The sequence below is a fragment of the Acanthaster planci genome, linkage group LG18 (genome assembly GCF_054643075.1).
Source record: "Acanthaster planci isolate LZ-2023a linkage group LG18, COTS_SCS, whole genome shotgun sequence".
In the NCBI taxonomy this organism is placed as follows: domain Eukaryota; kingdom Metazoa; phylum Echinodermata; class Asteroidea; order Valvatida; family Acanthasteridae; genus Acanthaster; species Acanthaster planci.
In genome coordinates, this window is record NC_141794.1 from 5416568 (window position 1) to 5431680 (window position 15113).

Below are 15113 nucleotides of genomic sequence, written 5' to 3' on the forward strand. Positions count from 1 at the left end.
TTATAGTATGTGTTCGTCTACCTGGAGGTACATGTATGCCGGTAACCATCTCAACTGTGGATTCCACGGCAGGGCAGTGAACCGGTGAAGGTGGCGGGTGCTTTTGCAGTTACTCCTGAAAGTTTTACCCTCCGTCTCTTCTCTCTCTTTCCCCCCAAAATTTTCACTCAGAAATTTCTCTCAGTGCAATTTGTACTGAAATATAGGCTGTGGATTTAACACAGTTTTCACAGTGTAACACAGTTCTGAGCACAAATGTTTAAGTTTGTTATCACTTTGTGTCCTCCTTGCCTTTCTGAAGAACTTCTTTTTTATGCACACTTTTCTTTTTCCTAGAGGTATTTAGCATGGCCTGTACTTCATCTGGGCTCAGTTGATAATTCTACTCAATTATATTTCTGAAGTCATTCTGCTTTGTAGATTTCAATCATTTTTCATGCGTTAAGAGAAACATAAATTGTCACCATTGACAATTGAAAAATCCTTGGTGTCCTTGGATAAAGAGGTGGGGTCCTGTCTGCTCCACTTGAGAGGCTTGCATGATTGGGATCAAAAGCTCATCTTCACCTCCTCTGAGTGGGTTGTAATTCTTCAACCTGGAGGACAAGAGGACCGGTTTAACTCATCTTTTCCACCCTGTCAATCACCATGGTTTGAGCTGCTGTGCTGTTCGGATTATACAAACCTCTTCTATTATATTCATCAGTCCGGCTCATCCCTTCTAGTCAAGTTACAAGATTTCAACTTGGATTATTCATGAAAGTGGTGTAATTCATATTCATCTTATTAATCCAGTCCATCCCCATCGGTCAGGCTGGGATTCTTGAAGTTGGATTATGCACTAATTGGTTTAGCTCAGTTTAAATGTTTTCAGCTTACCTTAAATATGTTCCAGTTTGTAAACTTGTATCAAATCATTAATGTTCCACCCCAGGCCATGTTTCCTGAGCTTAGTACAGCTTGGTTCAAATACATATAATCTCATTTTCCATCTCCATGAATCTCCATTATTCCATTTAATATCCAGTCTGTGGTAATTTTTGACCATACGTAACCTGGTTTTATAACTAACCATTGTTTCATGTGTTCAAGGGTCAACTACAAGTTTTAATTGATGTCAAAGCTTGATAACCATCTAGTTTTAAAGAAGTATGCATCGGGTGAAACATTTCATAGTTACCATAAATCAGACAGATGCAGATTTGAGGCACTGTGGAAAAAGTACTTGGTGTCTGATTGTGTGAATGTTGAAGACATTGCGGCATTAACCACTTTGCAGCTTTGGTACCACCAAGTTCACTCAATTCCTGTCTGAGTTGGCCCTTTTGTAAGTTATTAATTACCCATGATATGTCAACCTCTGTCTTCATGGTTAGCCATAACATGAATGTCTGCATGGAATGCTTTGGAGTTTGATAAAGCGCATGCAGTTCTTGAAGATCGTGGGGCAAAATTTCAAAATATTTCTGGAGCTGTTCGTCATCCGTTGGTGATAAACAAGTATATTTTAAAGAACGAAGAAACATAAAGGGCTGACATTGGCACTGTATTGCAGAGTACAGCACGGACTGTGTGCATGTTATGTCTGTAATTAACTCGTTTGCAGTCGTAATCGTTTGAACTGTCTAACAGGTTGAGTAAAGTAACATCATCTGAATATATGGTATTAATTAACAGAGTTTTTATCACATTTTTCCTTTTTTTAATCACTTTTCTACTCCCATATGACCAAGAATAACTCCACTCAAAACATGTGACACTTATCCATTTCAAATGTTTGATTTAATTCCTGTCAGTTTCCAGTTGAAAGAAAAAAATCTTATCTTGTACGCTCGTCTGCTTTGAGAAAGCATTGGAATACTTTTGTCACCTAATGCATGTGTAATTCAGAGATCAATTCCATTTTCATTACAGCAACTGCATGAGAACATACAAGGTCGTCGACCTGACATCAACAAAGTACTACGAGATGGCCAAGACCTACTGAAGCAGTGCACAGGTATTGGAAGCAAAATGGAATGTATTCAAAGAGTAATGCACCAATGACATTGGAGCAAATTTCGACCCTTAAAGTTCCAAATAGGGATCCCGTTTTTTTCAAACTTTGTGCAGAATGAATAATCGGTTGTTGGATTTTAATGGTTTTGAACTTGTTCCTATCACAAAGTTGTTCTTCAGAATGGGACAGACTTCATGACCAATATGAGGAGGGAACTTAGAATTGGATAAAGCCAGGAACCAAATGAAAGGCACAAGTGTTTGGGAAGAAAACTAAAAATAATCAAAGGCAATCGTTGCTCAAGTGACCTGTTCCGCATAATTAGATGTATCTGAAACCTAGAGCATGCCGTTTTTTTAACTGAATTAAATTGTAAAAACCATTTAAGAAAATAAATTATTCATCCGACCTGCTCAAGCTGATCATTTTCCTGAATCACCTGTGACCCAGGCAAAGAGATCATCGACGTCCAGCAGAAGCTGGACTCCATCCAGAACCGCTACGAGGACATCTGTGGCAAGAGTGAGGACCACCTGAACCAGCTGCAGCAGGCAGTGCCCCTGACGCAGGAGTTCACCCGACTCCAGAGCGACACGGACAAGTGGCTGACCCAGGCCGAGAGAGAACTGCGCGGCTTTGACTCGTCAGCTAGCCCCGAGCAGCAGAAGGCCGTACAAGAGGTATACGAAAAAAAATCAGATATTGCAACCTTACATCCCCTCGTGGTGTTCGGTAACCCCCCTTGGTCTTGCTTAGTTCTGTGAGATACCATGCTGTTGAGTCTGGTTGCTGCACTCCTTGCCCCACAAAAGGATGCAGTGGTGATCAAAAATTCATTCTGCATCTAGCTCTCAACATAGGTGTCCAAGTACACTGTGTAACTTGACGGTGACCAGTCTTGTGCTTATCCAGTGCTTTGCTCACGGCCACATGACCCACTGTTGCAATTTGTCGCAGTTTGTTGCATTCGGGTAGGACTTCCATGCCAGCTGTGTTGGATATTGTCGCACTCAGCTGTCTGCTTAGAGACAACCCAATGGGGTTAGGGATGTCCTGTTGTACAAGGAATATGGTGTTCCCATTTGTCCCTCACGGTGTGCCTTGAGTTCAATGAATGTGTTCTGTTAATAGATTTGGAAAAGTTCTTAACTGAAAAAAGAAACTTGGATTCTGGCAACTAAAGCAGCTGTCTAGCAGCTCTCTCTCATAGGAGTTCTTGGCAGGGATTTCTATTGCCAAAATAGCAACAGGTACTTCCTGAAAATCCAGTCAGTGACGAGTTGACAGTACTGTCTTTCCTGACTGGAGTGTTTGATCCGTTTTGGAGTAATCTTACCCTTGGCTGTTTGCTCTCTTCTAATAGAAACTGCAATGCGAGATCGACGAGCACCGCCTGGCCATTGAATCCCTGAACAGCAATGGGGACAAACTGATTGTCATCAGCCCCGGCCAGGGCGCGGCCGAGATCCGCCAGCAGTGCAGCGAAGCCAACACCCGCTTCAACGAGCTGTGTGCCCAGACCAAGGACATAGAGTACAGGCTCATCTCCAAGCTGGAGGGGGCACAGAAGGTACGCCCTCCACTGTTGTCTATCAAACTTTCACCCAGTTGCGTGATTTGGGGGGAAAAAAAACGTTGCCCGCCTGTCATGACACCTGAAGTTGGATTTTCCTCACTGGTATCAATTGTGTCGCAATTGCGTTACAAGACTCTGATTATGTTGTATTCATTCAGGAAGTGCAGTTTTCGCTTTTTCGCTTACTGTAAGCAAAGCCATGACATGGGAACAGCCACTAGAGACACTTTGTATCGTTTTATGAACTGCTTCGTTAAAGATGTAAAGACTGTAAACCAGCGTTGAAAACTTGCACCCTCTCTCAAGTGTCCCTTTTTAATGCTTAACGCCAACACTCCTCAGTCCTCCAACAGGTGAGGGATTTTATAATGTTGCTCCTGGAAGTATCCAAAGTGGTTGGTGCTCTGCTGCTGTTTGAGGGACAATTGTTTCACAGTGGTTTCTGTGAGGGCATAAGAGGAGAGAGGTTGGATAAGGGGGAAAAATCAGACAGAACAAAGAAACCTAATTTGAGCAGGACTTTAACGGTGCAGCCTCTGAAATACTGTTTAAGTTGTCTCTCAACTAAAGCTATCCCCGCTGTTGCCGTGCCACTTCTCAGTCGTTGGTACCCCAGGTGTAGTACAGAAGCCATTCATCTTTATAAAACCTGTGAACCTACCACCAACCATTTCTAATGGAAATGTGGCTACTTGTTCACAGGTGGAGCAGAACATGGACAACCTGCTAACGTGGATCAACGAGGCGGAGAGGACCCTCAACAACAATGCCAAGGAGACAGTGGGAGTGGATCCAGACGGCGTCAGGGAACAGCTCAAGAAAGCCAAGGTGAGCTGATAGCTTGTGGAGTTGGATTCTTCAGTTGTGCTCCTGTTATTCGGTTTGCTCTCACAAGGGTGAAAATTGAAATTCCACTGAATAGAATTTCAAAATGTAAGAGTTTTGTAGATTTAACCACTCCGTGTTAAATGATGCCTAAATATGAAGGGATTCCCTGTGTCGAATTGCCGAGGATGTTTGAACACTTCCAGCTAATTCTGTATGTCATGCCATGTGGCATCTTCACTCGACCTCATATTTGAGCTTTTATCAGACAAGTCACTGACTTTTTATTTTTCTTTGCAGGGCTTGGACCGCGAGATCAACTCCAAGATGAGCCGAGTGCAGGACGTGAGCGGCGCCGCCGAGATCCTCCTCCAGCAGACCTCGGACCCCACCCAACGCCGCCGGCTGGACGACCGGCTGAAGCAGCTCAAGCAGAAGTACGACACTCTGTCGGCGGCCAGCGCCGACCGTGTGGAGGTCCTGGAGGAGGCCCTGCCCCTGGCCCTGGCCTTTGATGAGACCCACAACGAGTTGGCCAGCTGGCTGACTGACACAGAGGCTGAGCTGAAGGCCTTACGGCCACCGGGACTGGATGCCGAGGAGATCAAGAAGGAAGTAGACAAGAACAGGGTAAGGAGAGTTCAAACCATGTGCTTGATACCACTCCCAAATAATTCCCCCGTTAAAACTCTTGCCTTGCCAGACACCATATTTAAAAGTAAAACGGATGCAAAATTCTGATGCACTTTCTTGCATCGAGCAATCAACAGCAGCCAGATAAACTGTCCACAGTGAGGCAATGGGAGTTAGTCCCACTGAACAATGCCACTGTTGGATCCTTTTGATACTGGTAACTATAGACTTTGAAGTTGTATGGCTTTAGGGATTGTCGACCTGTTGGATCTTGTTGCCATCTTTGGGCAAGTTACTTTGGCGAATGACGCAAGTTCATGCATCCAGCAGAGTTTCTTGCAAAAGCTACCTGTAGGGTTAAGGTTAAGTCACGCATGTTCAATTACTCGCACAAGACTCACTGAGCTTTTTAGAGGTGTAAAAGAGTTGCATATCAAGATGACGTGAAGGCCAGTATACTTTGCCTGTTTAAATTTCAGCCTGTCAACAAGAAGGAAGATTTTACAGAACACTGGCAAGCCTTGATATTATTGACTGATGTTGTGTACAGTCGTCCACAAATGTAAAAGAAATAATACTATTAAAAAACTTCTTTAGTAAGTCTAAAGCTAATATGTTGATATTTCACTAACATTCGTATCGTGCGCCTGTTTGGAAATCACCCACTGATTGACGTTCTGTTTGTATCACTATTGTCGTTTTTTTTTTTGGTGTTATCAGCTGATGAGCCAGGCAGTCAACGAGAAGCAACAGTACGTCAACAAGCTGAACAGGATCGCCCCCGAGCTGAGCAAGATCAGCCCCGGGCCTGGTGCCCGGTCGCTGGACACCAAGGTGGACAGTGACAACCGCCGCTACGATGACATCAAGCAAGACGTGGACAAGAGAGGCGAGAAGCTCTTTGACCTCCTGCAACGGACAAGCTCTGTGAGTGCACTTAATTGTTTGCCAGTAGGACAAGGGGGGTTGCAGATGACAACAGGACAGAAATTTTACAAGCAAAATCAGGACGTCAATAGAAACAAATTTGGGCATTGAATATGGGTTTAACAGGATATTAACTCCTTTGCAATGGGCTAACAAAACCACAGCTGTCGTTTGCCTTCCCTTAACACTGATATCTGATTCAAAAATACTAAACAGTTTACAGGACAGTTTGCATGATCAATTTCTGGTGTAGAATTCACCTCAAAATGTTACTCTCAAAGGTTGTAATACAAAGACTGATTGCTTGAAGTTAACTTGTCTGCATTCAAGAAACTTTCCTGGAAGATATACTCCAGCATATGTTTTTCTCAAAGAGCCTCAACCTCTTGTCTTCCAGCGTCGTCAACCATCGTGATTATTATATAAACATCTAGTTAGTTTCCCTGCATTGTTCAATGGTTTCAAAGAACTTCTGAAGATCACATTATAGCTGTTTGATTTCCACCATGAACACAATCTTTCTGCCGCAGTTCATCGAGGATCTGGACGGTACCTTGGAACAGCTGAACATCACAGCGGAGAAGCTGTCCCAGCCTGAGTCCATCTCCTCGGACCCCGAGGTGCTCCGCAAGCAACGCAAGAAGCTGCAGGTTAGAAGCCCATTCTGAATAGTGCGGTTGAGGCTTGTCACAAGACATAGCCCAAAGTCCATTTGACTTAATTGAGATTGACAAATTGAGGAAATGACATTTTTGTTCATTTGTCAAACAATTTGAAAAGACAAAGCCCAGAAATAGTGCCCTTCCAGTAGAATGAACATTCAAAAGGCATAAAAATAGAGACAATGTCTTACTGAAATGCAAGTAAAGATTGGTATCAAAAACAGTGTGTTGAGAGTTATTGGAGAACACGTCTAATTTTTGAAATGCAGCTGCTTCAAGACCAGGTGGAGAGTCAGATGGATGCAGTGGACCACATGCGCAAAGCCGGCCAAGATATGATCAGCGCGGCCTCAGCAGACGACCCCTATGTCAGAGGTGAGAGAAGGTCACGTGTCACAGGTTGATCATCTGATTAGTAAAGGAACTAGAGTGACTCTGCAGACTGCAGTAGAATGTAGATTGATGGTGTTGAACTGTGACTGGCTCATGGTAGAGTTTGTTTTACTTTATCATAGGATTACTGTTGTTGTCTTGGGCATGATTGAGAATGTCTTATACAGTGTTGTAGTCGAGACCATCACAAGACCAGACACAAGACAGCAATAAGACCAGTTACTGGTAATGGTGAACAGTAACAGAGGATTGTTTTCAGTGTAGTTCACTGTAGTTTGAATTCAGACTGGTCTTGTGATAGTCTTGAGGGGTCTTGTGATGGTCTTGTGGGGTCTTATGATGGTCTTAAGAGGTCTTGACTATAACACTGGTCCCTGAACCCACACCAGGGGAATCTTGGGCCATGCAATAAAAACAAGCACTAAGTTCACACCCCTGCTGGCATTTACAGGGCCAGTTGTAGAATGGTGAAGCAACAGAAGTAAGACAAAGTCTCCTTTTGCCATGGAGTGGATTCTCCTGGCCGAATTGACTCCAAAAACCTCTACCATTCTCTTACACAGAGATGCACAACAAGCTAGACCAGCTGGGCAACAAGTGGGAGACCATTGTCCGGACGGCCAACCAGCGGGCAAGCAACCTGATGGAGGCACTCAATGCCGCAGAGGGCTTCTGGGTGGAGCTGAACAGCACCAACGCCACCCTGAAGGACATCCAGGACCACATCAGCAGCCAGGAGCCACCCGCTGTGGAGGAGAAGGCTGTGAAGGACCAGCAGGAGGTCCTGCAGGTAAGCACTTTGTCTCCAGCCAGCTTTCAGGAAAGGTTGATTCCACACTTTTAGTAATTGAAAGTTAAGGTGATGATGTGAAGTGTTGACTGACAGGGAAGTGACTTACGTGCAATATTGTTTTGTTTAAATTTACAGCAACAAATAATAGAAGAATTTGAGTTGAAATTTTGTAAATGCTTAGCACGACTATTTGATCCATCATCACCATTTCACATTGATTTGTGCTTTTGCACCGAGTATGAACCAGTGTTAACATTGAGAAACTTGTCCTTGCAGGCCATCAAGGAGGACATCGACGCTGTCAACCAGGACCTAGAGAACACCCGGCAGTCGGGCAAGGAGCTGATGCGGCTCTGCGGCGACGCTGACAAGCCCGAGGTCCAGAAGAACCTGGATGACATGAACGCCAACTGGGACACCCTGAACGCTGCCTACCGCAGCCGGGACGAGAGCCTGCGGGCCGCCACAGACCTGTCCAAGGCCTTTGAGGATGGCAAGCGCAAGATGGACGACTACATTACGGAGGCGGAGGGCCGGCTTGAGGCCATGCAGGCAGTGGGCACGGACCCGCAGACCATCAAGACCCAGCTGGAAGACCTCAAGGTTAAGAGTCCAATAAAAATTCTAGATTCCCATGACTTGCCTTTAACGAGGCTCCTCAACAAATACTTCTCAAAAACAGATGGAATTAGTTGAGGTTAAACTGAAGAAAACAAATTGTGGATTGTTTTTTTTTCTTTCTAGAAATTCAAGCAAGACCAGGACCGTCAGAGCCCCAACCTGGAGCGTGTCAACCAGCTGGGTAACAAACTCCTCGCCCAGTGCACCTTTGAGAACCGTGAGGCACTGCAAGGCCCGCTCAGTGACCTGAACCGGCGCTGGAAGGCCTTGACAGAGCGCAGCTTCGACCGCCAGCACAAGCTGGAGGCCGGGCTGCTGGCCCTGGGCCAGCTGGATTCCACATTGGATGAGCTGATGGGCTGGATGGACCGGGCCGACCGGGCCATGCAGGACCAGAAGCCCGTCATGGGCGACCCGAGACAAGCTGAGATCGAGCTGGCCAAGCACAAGGTACGCTGATCCAGATTCTTAACTCCGTTTGCCACAGTAGTTACAAAATTTTCTCAGTGGAGATCTGAACTGTGATGTGTGGACTTTGTGCAAAAAAATCATGTGAAAGTCTATTCGTAAAACTTTATCATTTATCATTAAAAAATTTATCATTTTTTTTTTATTGTGATTTCAGAAGAGGGCAGACTGAAACTTTTGTATTTTTTGTCCAAATTCTTTCCTGTTTGCTTCTATGCTGTTCAGAGCATGATGGCATCCAAATGTTGCACAATGTGGTCTTTATCGTGGGCATTTGCACAGGTTACAGCAGAATATAACATTGTCATAACTTTAGCAGTGCCTACTGGACTAGATATGCTCCTCTCAGCCATGGTTGAAGCAACACTGAACATTTTTCTTACCAAGCAACATTTCATGGAAAATGTGATAAAATTTGGCAATGTGGTTCAATAACAAAGCTCGTAGAAGTTTTCAAACAGGTTCACACAAATTGCTGAAAGCCAGACTGAGAACCAAACGAGCTGCTGCTCAACAAAGAATACATTCTGTGGTTGTGCTTCTTTCCAGGTTCTCCAAAATGACATCATGTCCCACCAGTCCAGCGTGGACTCGGTCAATCAGGCCGGCCGCAACTTCGTGGCCTCGGCCGACAACCGCCAGGTGGCCGGCGTGATCAAGAACAAGCTGGACGACCTGAACGTCAAGTGGCGCAACCTGCTGAAGAAGAGCGAGGACCGGCAGCAAGAGCTGGAGGGAAGCCTGGGCGAGGTGAGGCCTGTGACTCTGCTTTCCTAGGAACCGGTCCCTCACCACTCTTGAAACCATTTTTTTTTTCTCCCAGTAAAATTTAGTTTGCTTCAGGAAGAGTAAATTGTGTTCTTTGCTTTCTAAATTGGTGTATTTCTTTGTTTGGCATCCTGATGACAATTGGCATTCCGCATGTCAAACATATTGACGGCCCTATAGGGTGTGCCCTTTTTATGTCACCATCGTATTTTACCTCGTGGCAAAACTGTTGTTGATCCTCAGTACAAAAGCAAAAGAATCATTCAGAGTGTTAGAAAAATCTCACTCGGCTATCAAAATACCACATAATATATACTGGTACCAATGGTGCATAAATCGTACAAGTCTTTGATGATGAGACAAATATAAATTTTGAAGTTGAATCGGACTTCAAGCTAGGATGATATTTCTGCAAACTTTGGCCGCCCACGTGAATTGTAGGCAATGTGAGAGGTTCCACTGATTTTTACTACTGAACCAGATTCTTTTGAAGGCGTTAACTCGGAAGTTACTCTTGGGACTTGCAAGATTGTCAGGTGTGATCAGATTTTTCCTCGGCTGAAAGCACCTTTCCTTATGCGGGGCACTCACAAACTTTTCTTGGCCATGGTTTATCGCAGAGCAAATTGTTTGGAGATGAAGCCAACCGTCTCCTTCACTACCTGAAGGATCTGGACGGCCAACTTTCATCGGCCCAGCCAGTTGGCGGCCTGCCAGAGACTGCCAGAGAACAGCTGGAAAAACATAACGTAAGCCATCTTATTTTCTTGTGTAATGTAGGAGGTTCGAGACTATGTCTAAGCATTGCTTTCAGAATAAGTGGGATCTTGTTTGTTTATTACCAAAAATCAAAGAATTTCTTACAGGTTTGTTGTTGGGTCCATTACAAATGAAGTCACAAATTCTTTCACAAAAAAATCAAGGGGAACATCGTTAAAGAAGTGCGTTTGTTGCAGTACATTTGGTTAGCAGGCGACTTGGCTCAAAACGGGATGACTTGTGACGGACTTGAAATGGACTTGACCACAGCCCTTTCGTCATAATTGAATTTCATGAGATTAGTCTTTGCTCCCTGTGGAGGCATGTCAACTCTTCTCCCCTTTCAACTTTAAGACACTTCATCAGATTCAACAAGTGATCCTTGTTTTGTTCTTCAGGACCTGATGAAGCAGATGGCCCGGGAGCAGTTGAACTACGACCGCCTGATGGACACCGGCCGCCGTCTCCGCAGCAAGGCCGGCCCCGAGGCCGACCGCGAGGGTGGCATTGGCCACACACTCTCCCAGCTGCAGAACAACTGGGAGAATGCCAAGCAGAAGGCCAAGGACAGACAGGTGACTTGACTTGACTGAACTCTAGTGCACCTTCAATCAGTCGCTCCTTACTGTCATAGTTGAAATTCCAAATGATGCCCAGTGAATAACCTACTACCACTTGGGAAAGGAGATCAGTTGATCACAATATCTATTTGTGAAGTTTGCTCTGAATTCCGTTGGTGTTTTTTTTTTTTTTTTTCCCATAGACCAAGCTGGAGGACGCCCTGAAGCAGGCCCAGCAGTTCCATGATGCCCTGCAGTCATTCATCAGCTGGCTGACCTCGGCCGAGAAGACCATGAATGCTGCCAAGCCCCCCAGCACCGTGCTGGAAACTGTCAACCAACAGATCGCAGAGCACAAGGTGAGTTGTTCGTATAAAAGCCATCTTGGTGTGGCTCCCCGACTGCCTTTTAAACAGCCCTTGTATTACTCTACCTTTAATTGTGTCCATAAATCACCAATTGTACTCAAGTCAGAAAAGAGGAATTGGTTTCACATATTCCTTTAACTAGGATTTATAAAAAAATGTCCATTTTCTTAAAAACAGTTCAACTTCAAAATCATTATTCCTTGCTAGTAGAACCTTGCTCAGAGTAGTTTTTGCAACTAGCATAGCACAGACCACACTAAAGTACGAGTCAGAATATACAACAGGAATTTTCATGTGAAGTGAATAAACAACCCAGTCCACATCAGTACTGTGAGATAAGGTGAAGGGCTTTAGATGGTCCGACTTTCCCTCCAACATTGGAGCATCATCATGGCATTGGTCTGATGAGAGCCTGTATTCACAAGACTCCTCCAGAAATCCACCCAGAGCAGGAAACAGAAATTTTGACGTGGCTGTTTTTCATTGCTCTCGCCTCCCACTCCCCTATCACCGCCCTTCAACAGGACTTCCTGCGCGACATCGCCACCAAGCGCGACACCATGAAGGAGCTGGACCGCACCGGCACCCAGCTCAAGTACTTCAGCCAGAAGCAGGACGTCACCCTGATTAAGAACCTGCTGATCAGCGTGCAGAACCGCTGGGACCGCGTGCAGAACCGCTGCAACGAGCGTAGCCGGCAGCTGGACTCAGCCTTCAAACGCTCCAAGCAGGTCAGTCGGGTTTTGCTTCAGTCCACTTGTGGCTTTACACGATTCTTTTATGGTGTAAAAAAGTTGCCTTCAGTAAGATATCGATGCGTGGCTTTTCTGGAAGATGTTACCAGATGATTGTTCAGTTTTTGTAGAGTTTCATAGAATAACGTTCACATGCTCAAAATTTGTTCGTTTTGGTTTTGGAAAAGAATGTACTAGTTGTATTAAGTAAATTCCTTTTTATACTTTCCTGTAACCCTTCCCGATCTCTGTATGCAAAAATAAATTCTGAATTAACAATTCTTGCAATCACAGTTTTAATTCTGTCAAAATATATCAGTTGAAATGGAAGTGATCAGCATAAGTGAGGTAAATGGGCTTTTTTTTCACAGTTTGCTGACCAGTACAAGAAGATGTTTGACTGGCTGGATGACATTGAGAACAAACTGGACTCGGACAAGTCGATTGGCAGCGACCCAGAGACACTTAAAGCCCAGCTTAGAAAACACAAGGTTAGTTGAATTGTGCACACCGCCAACTCTGAAACAGAAATCAACACATCTGGCAAAATATCAAGTGTGATATGCTCATGTGTTGAACAGGGAAATTGGACGAAATTTTTGACCCGCTGATGTTGTACAAACAGTAAGAAGGTTTATGGAAACACAAAATTGTGTTATTTCATGACAACTAATTGCCTAAATTTCCTTACAGGAGCTGCAACGCTCCCTGGGCTCCAAGCAGCCGACCTACGACAGCACCCTGCGCGGCGGCCGCTCTCTCCGGGAGAAGAGTAACCCAGCGGACACCAAGGTCATCAACACCATGCTGACCGACCTCAAGGACAAGTGGGACACAGTCTGTGGCAAGTCGGTGGACAGGTGAGGGAAAGACACAGCGTGTTGGCCCACAGTTGAACAGAAAAAGGGTTGAAGTGATAGAATTGAGGAGGCATCAGGATTTACATGCTATGAATGTGAGAAAAGGCTAGGGAATTGTACAACTTTATCAGGTTACCCTACACTGCAGTACAGGCTGGTTTAAAACGGGTCAAAACATGGAACTGTAAAAAAATAATACTGGAAGATATCAGGTATGCTTAGAATGTACAGTTTCTGTTGCCAATTTTTCTTTTTTGGCTTGTCACGTATTGACTTGGCTTTCAGGGGATGTTGTGCACATGCATGGAAATTTATCTCTAAAGTCGACAAGCTAAATAGTTCAAACTATTCTGATCTGCCATTTGCATAATTTCCTAATAAGGCTAATCGAATGCGGCAACGTCTAATGCTGAAAACTCCTCCGCAATTCACTGATTTCATTGAGAACAACTATGAGAAATGAAAAATGAGATCTCACATATTAAAATAGGTTGCTCAAAAAAGTAGTAATGTTGGAGTACCTTGTCCGGGGGAGTAACTAGTTTCAAATTTCAGCTGTGCCACCAAATTTGGAACCAAATTAGCACCTTTCTCGAGTCCACACTAAGTGGATGTATATAGCTAATGGTCTGATGTAATTAACAGAACAGAAAGCACGTTCCAGTCTAAACTGAAATCTAAAGCAAAGCAACAAGGAAGAAGAGAAGAGTTCATGAATATGTCTGGCTGTGATTCTTCCCTCCGCAGGCAACGCAAGCTGGAGGAATCCTTGCTGCACAGCGGCCAGTTCAAGGATGCCCTGCAGGCCCTGCTGGACTGGCTGTACGAGGTGGAGCCCAAGCTGGACGAGAGCAACCCGGTCCACGGCGACATCGACACCGTCATGAACCTCATGGAGGCCCACAAGGTAATCAACGATGAAACAGTCTGTACTGAGTGGGGTTTGTGTCATCCGTTCTGTGCGGGGCTTGTTGAGGGCGCTCTACACACGTACCGGGCACAGCGGGCGCAACGTTTGATCTGTCAAGCTGAGCTTTGGGACTAGGTTTACTTGCTTGTATTTTTCTAGTGGATTAGCTTAATTGTCACTCTGCTCTTTTAGCCAGCAAAGAAATTAGCTCAGACTCAAATTCATAAATTGATTTTGCAACTTCTCTGCACAATGCTAACTGAACTTTTTGTTAAGTATTAAATGAAATTAAGGTTGGCCTTTTTACCGACTCTGCAAATGTCTCGTGCTGAAACAAATAACGGGGACCATCTTCAAGGTATGTTCTGTCCAGCCACTTTTTCTCTTCGTGACTGTAAGTGACGCCGCACCTGTTTCCACCATTCACAGAGTTTCCAACGTGACCTGGGTGGCCGCAAGAGCAGCGTGCGCTCAGTCAACAAGTCGGCCAAGGACCTGATGGAGAAGTCGAGCGAGGACACCTCACACCTGAAGGCCAAGGTGCAGGAGCTCAACACCAAGTGGGACAATGTCTGCCAGCTGAGCGTGGTCAAACAGGACCGCCTGGAGGATGCCATGAAGGAGGTGGGGAGCTAGACTTGCCGAGACTTGCTATGACCCGATTGGCTGATCTTGAAAGCGAACATGATTCATGGGGAGGTTACATCGTGTGCCATATCCTTTTCGGGGGGGGGAATATTTTGACAAAGTGTAAAAACTTTCAACATCCAAAATACTCTTTTTAGTTGACATTAAGATTATAATCACTTAGCTGTGACTGGAAATAACATGTGATCCTATGGAAGTCACTAGCTGGCCACCGAAGTTGTTTCACATAGTCTTGTGCTTTTTTACCTGCTGTTGTGGAGTAATTTGAACAGGGGTTAACACGTTGACTGCCGACTGAGAGTGTACTCGTAGGGAATGAAAGGCTATTGTAATGTAATACACTGGCATCACCGAAGAACATAACAAATATGCTGCTGGCAGTGGTCAGGGCATATATCCATAAAATGCTCATGTTCAAATAGACACCTAAAGGCACCTTTTAAATATGCGCCCATGAGCATAACGCTGGGCAAATGGGAATGCCCCTTTGAAATCATGAGCGGCAGTCAATGTGGTAACGGGACAACTCGCCCATCTGATAATCAAGGGATGATTTGTGTTGCTAACGACAAGCAGGAGTACATTGCTGGACGAGTCATCACTCGATAC

General features: G+C 44.9%; 1 protein-coding gene across 17 annotated transcripts in view; it reads left to right on the forward strand.

The window, feature by feature from the left end:
* Window positions 1-15113, forward strand: part of LOC110985497 (uncharacterized) — a 277011-nt gene that overhangs the window by 246752 nt on the left and 15146 nt on the right. For all 17 annotated transcript variants that reach the window (XM_087148960.1, XM_087148955.1, XM_087148956.1 and 14 more), the window contains 20 exons: window positions 1915-1999; window positions 2450-2679; window positions 3363-3569; window positions 4278-4403; window positions 4701-5030; window positions 5754-5960; window positions 6491-6610; window positions 6892-6997; window positions 7579-7805; window positions 8085-8411; window positions 8553-8879; window positions 9447-9647; window positions 10286-10414; window positions 10823-10999; window positions 11188-11343; window positions 11877-12083; window positions 12458-12577; window positions 12780-12946; window positions 13694-13853; window positions 14286-14480. In XM_087148960.1, the coding sequence (XP_087005086.1) occupies window positions 1915-1999; window positions 2450-2679; window positions 3363-3569; window positions 4278-4403; window positions 4701-5030; window positions 5754-5960; window positions 6491-6610; window positions 6892-6997; window positions 7579-7805; window positions 8085-8411; window positions 8553-8879; window positions 9447-9647; window positions 10286-10414; window positions 10823-10999; window positions 11188-11343; window positions 11877-12083; window positions 12458-12577; window positions 12780-12946; window positions 13694-13853; window positions 14286-14480 (3804 nt within the window). The remainder of the gene's footprint in view (window positions 1-1914; window positions 2000-2449; window positions 2680-3362; window positions 3570-4277; window positions 4404-4700; window positions 5031-5753; window positions 5961-6490; window positions 6611-6891; window positions 6998-7578; window positions 7806-8084; window positions 8412-8552; window positions 8880-9446; window positions 9648-10285; window positions 10415-10822; window positions 11000-11187; window positions 11344-11876; window positions 12084-12457; window positions 12578-12779; window positions 12947-13693; window positions 13854-14285; window positions 14481-15113) is intronic.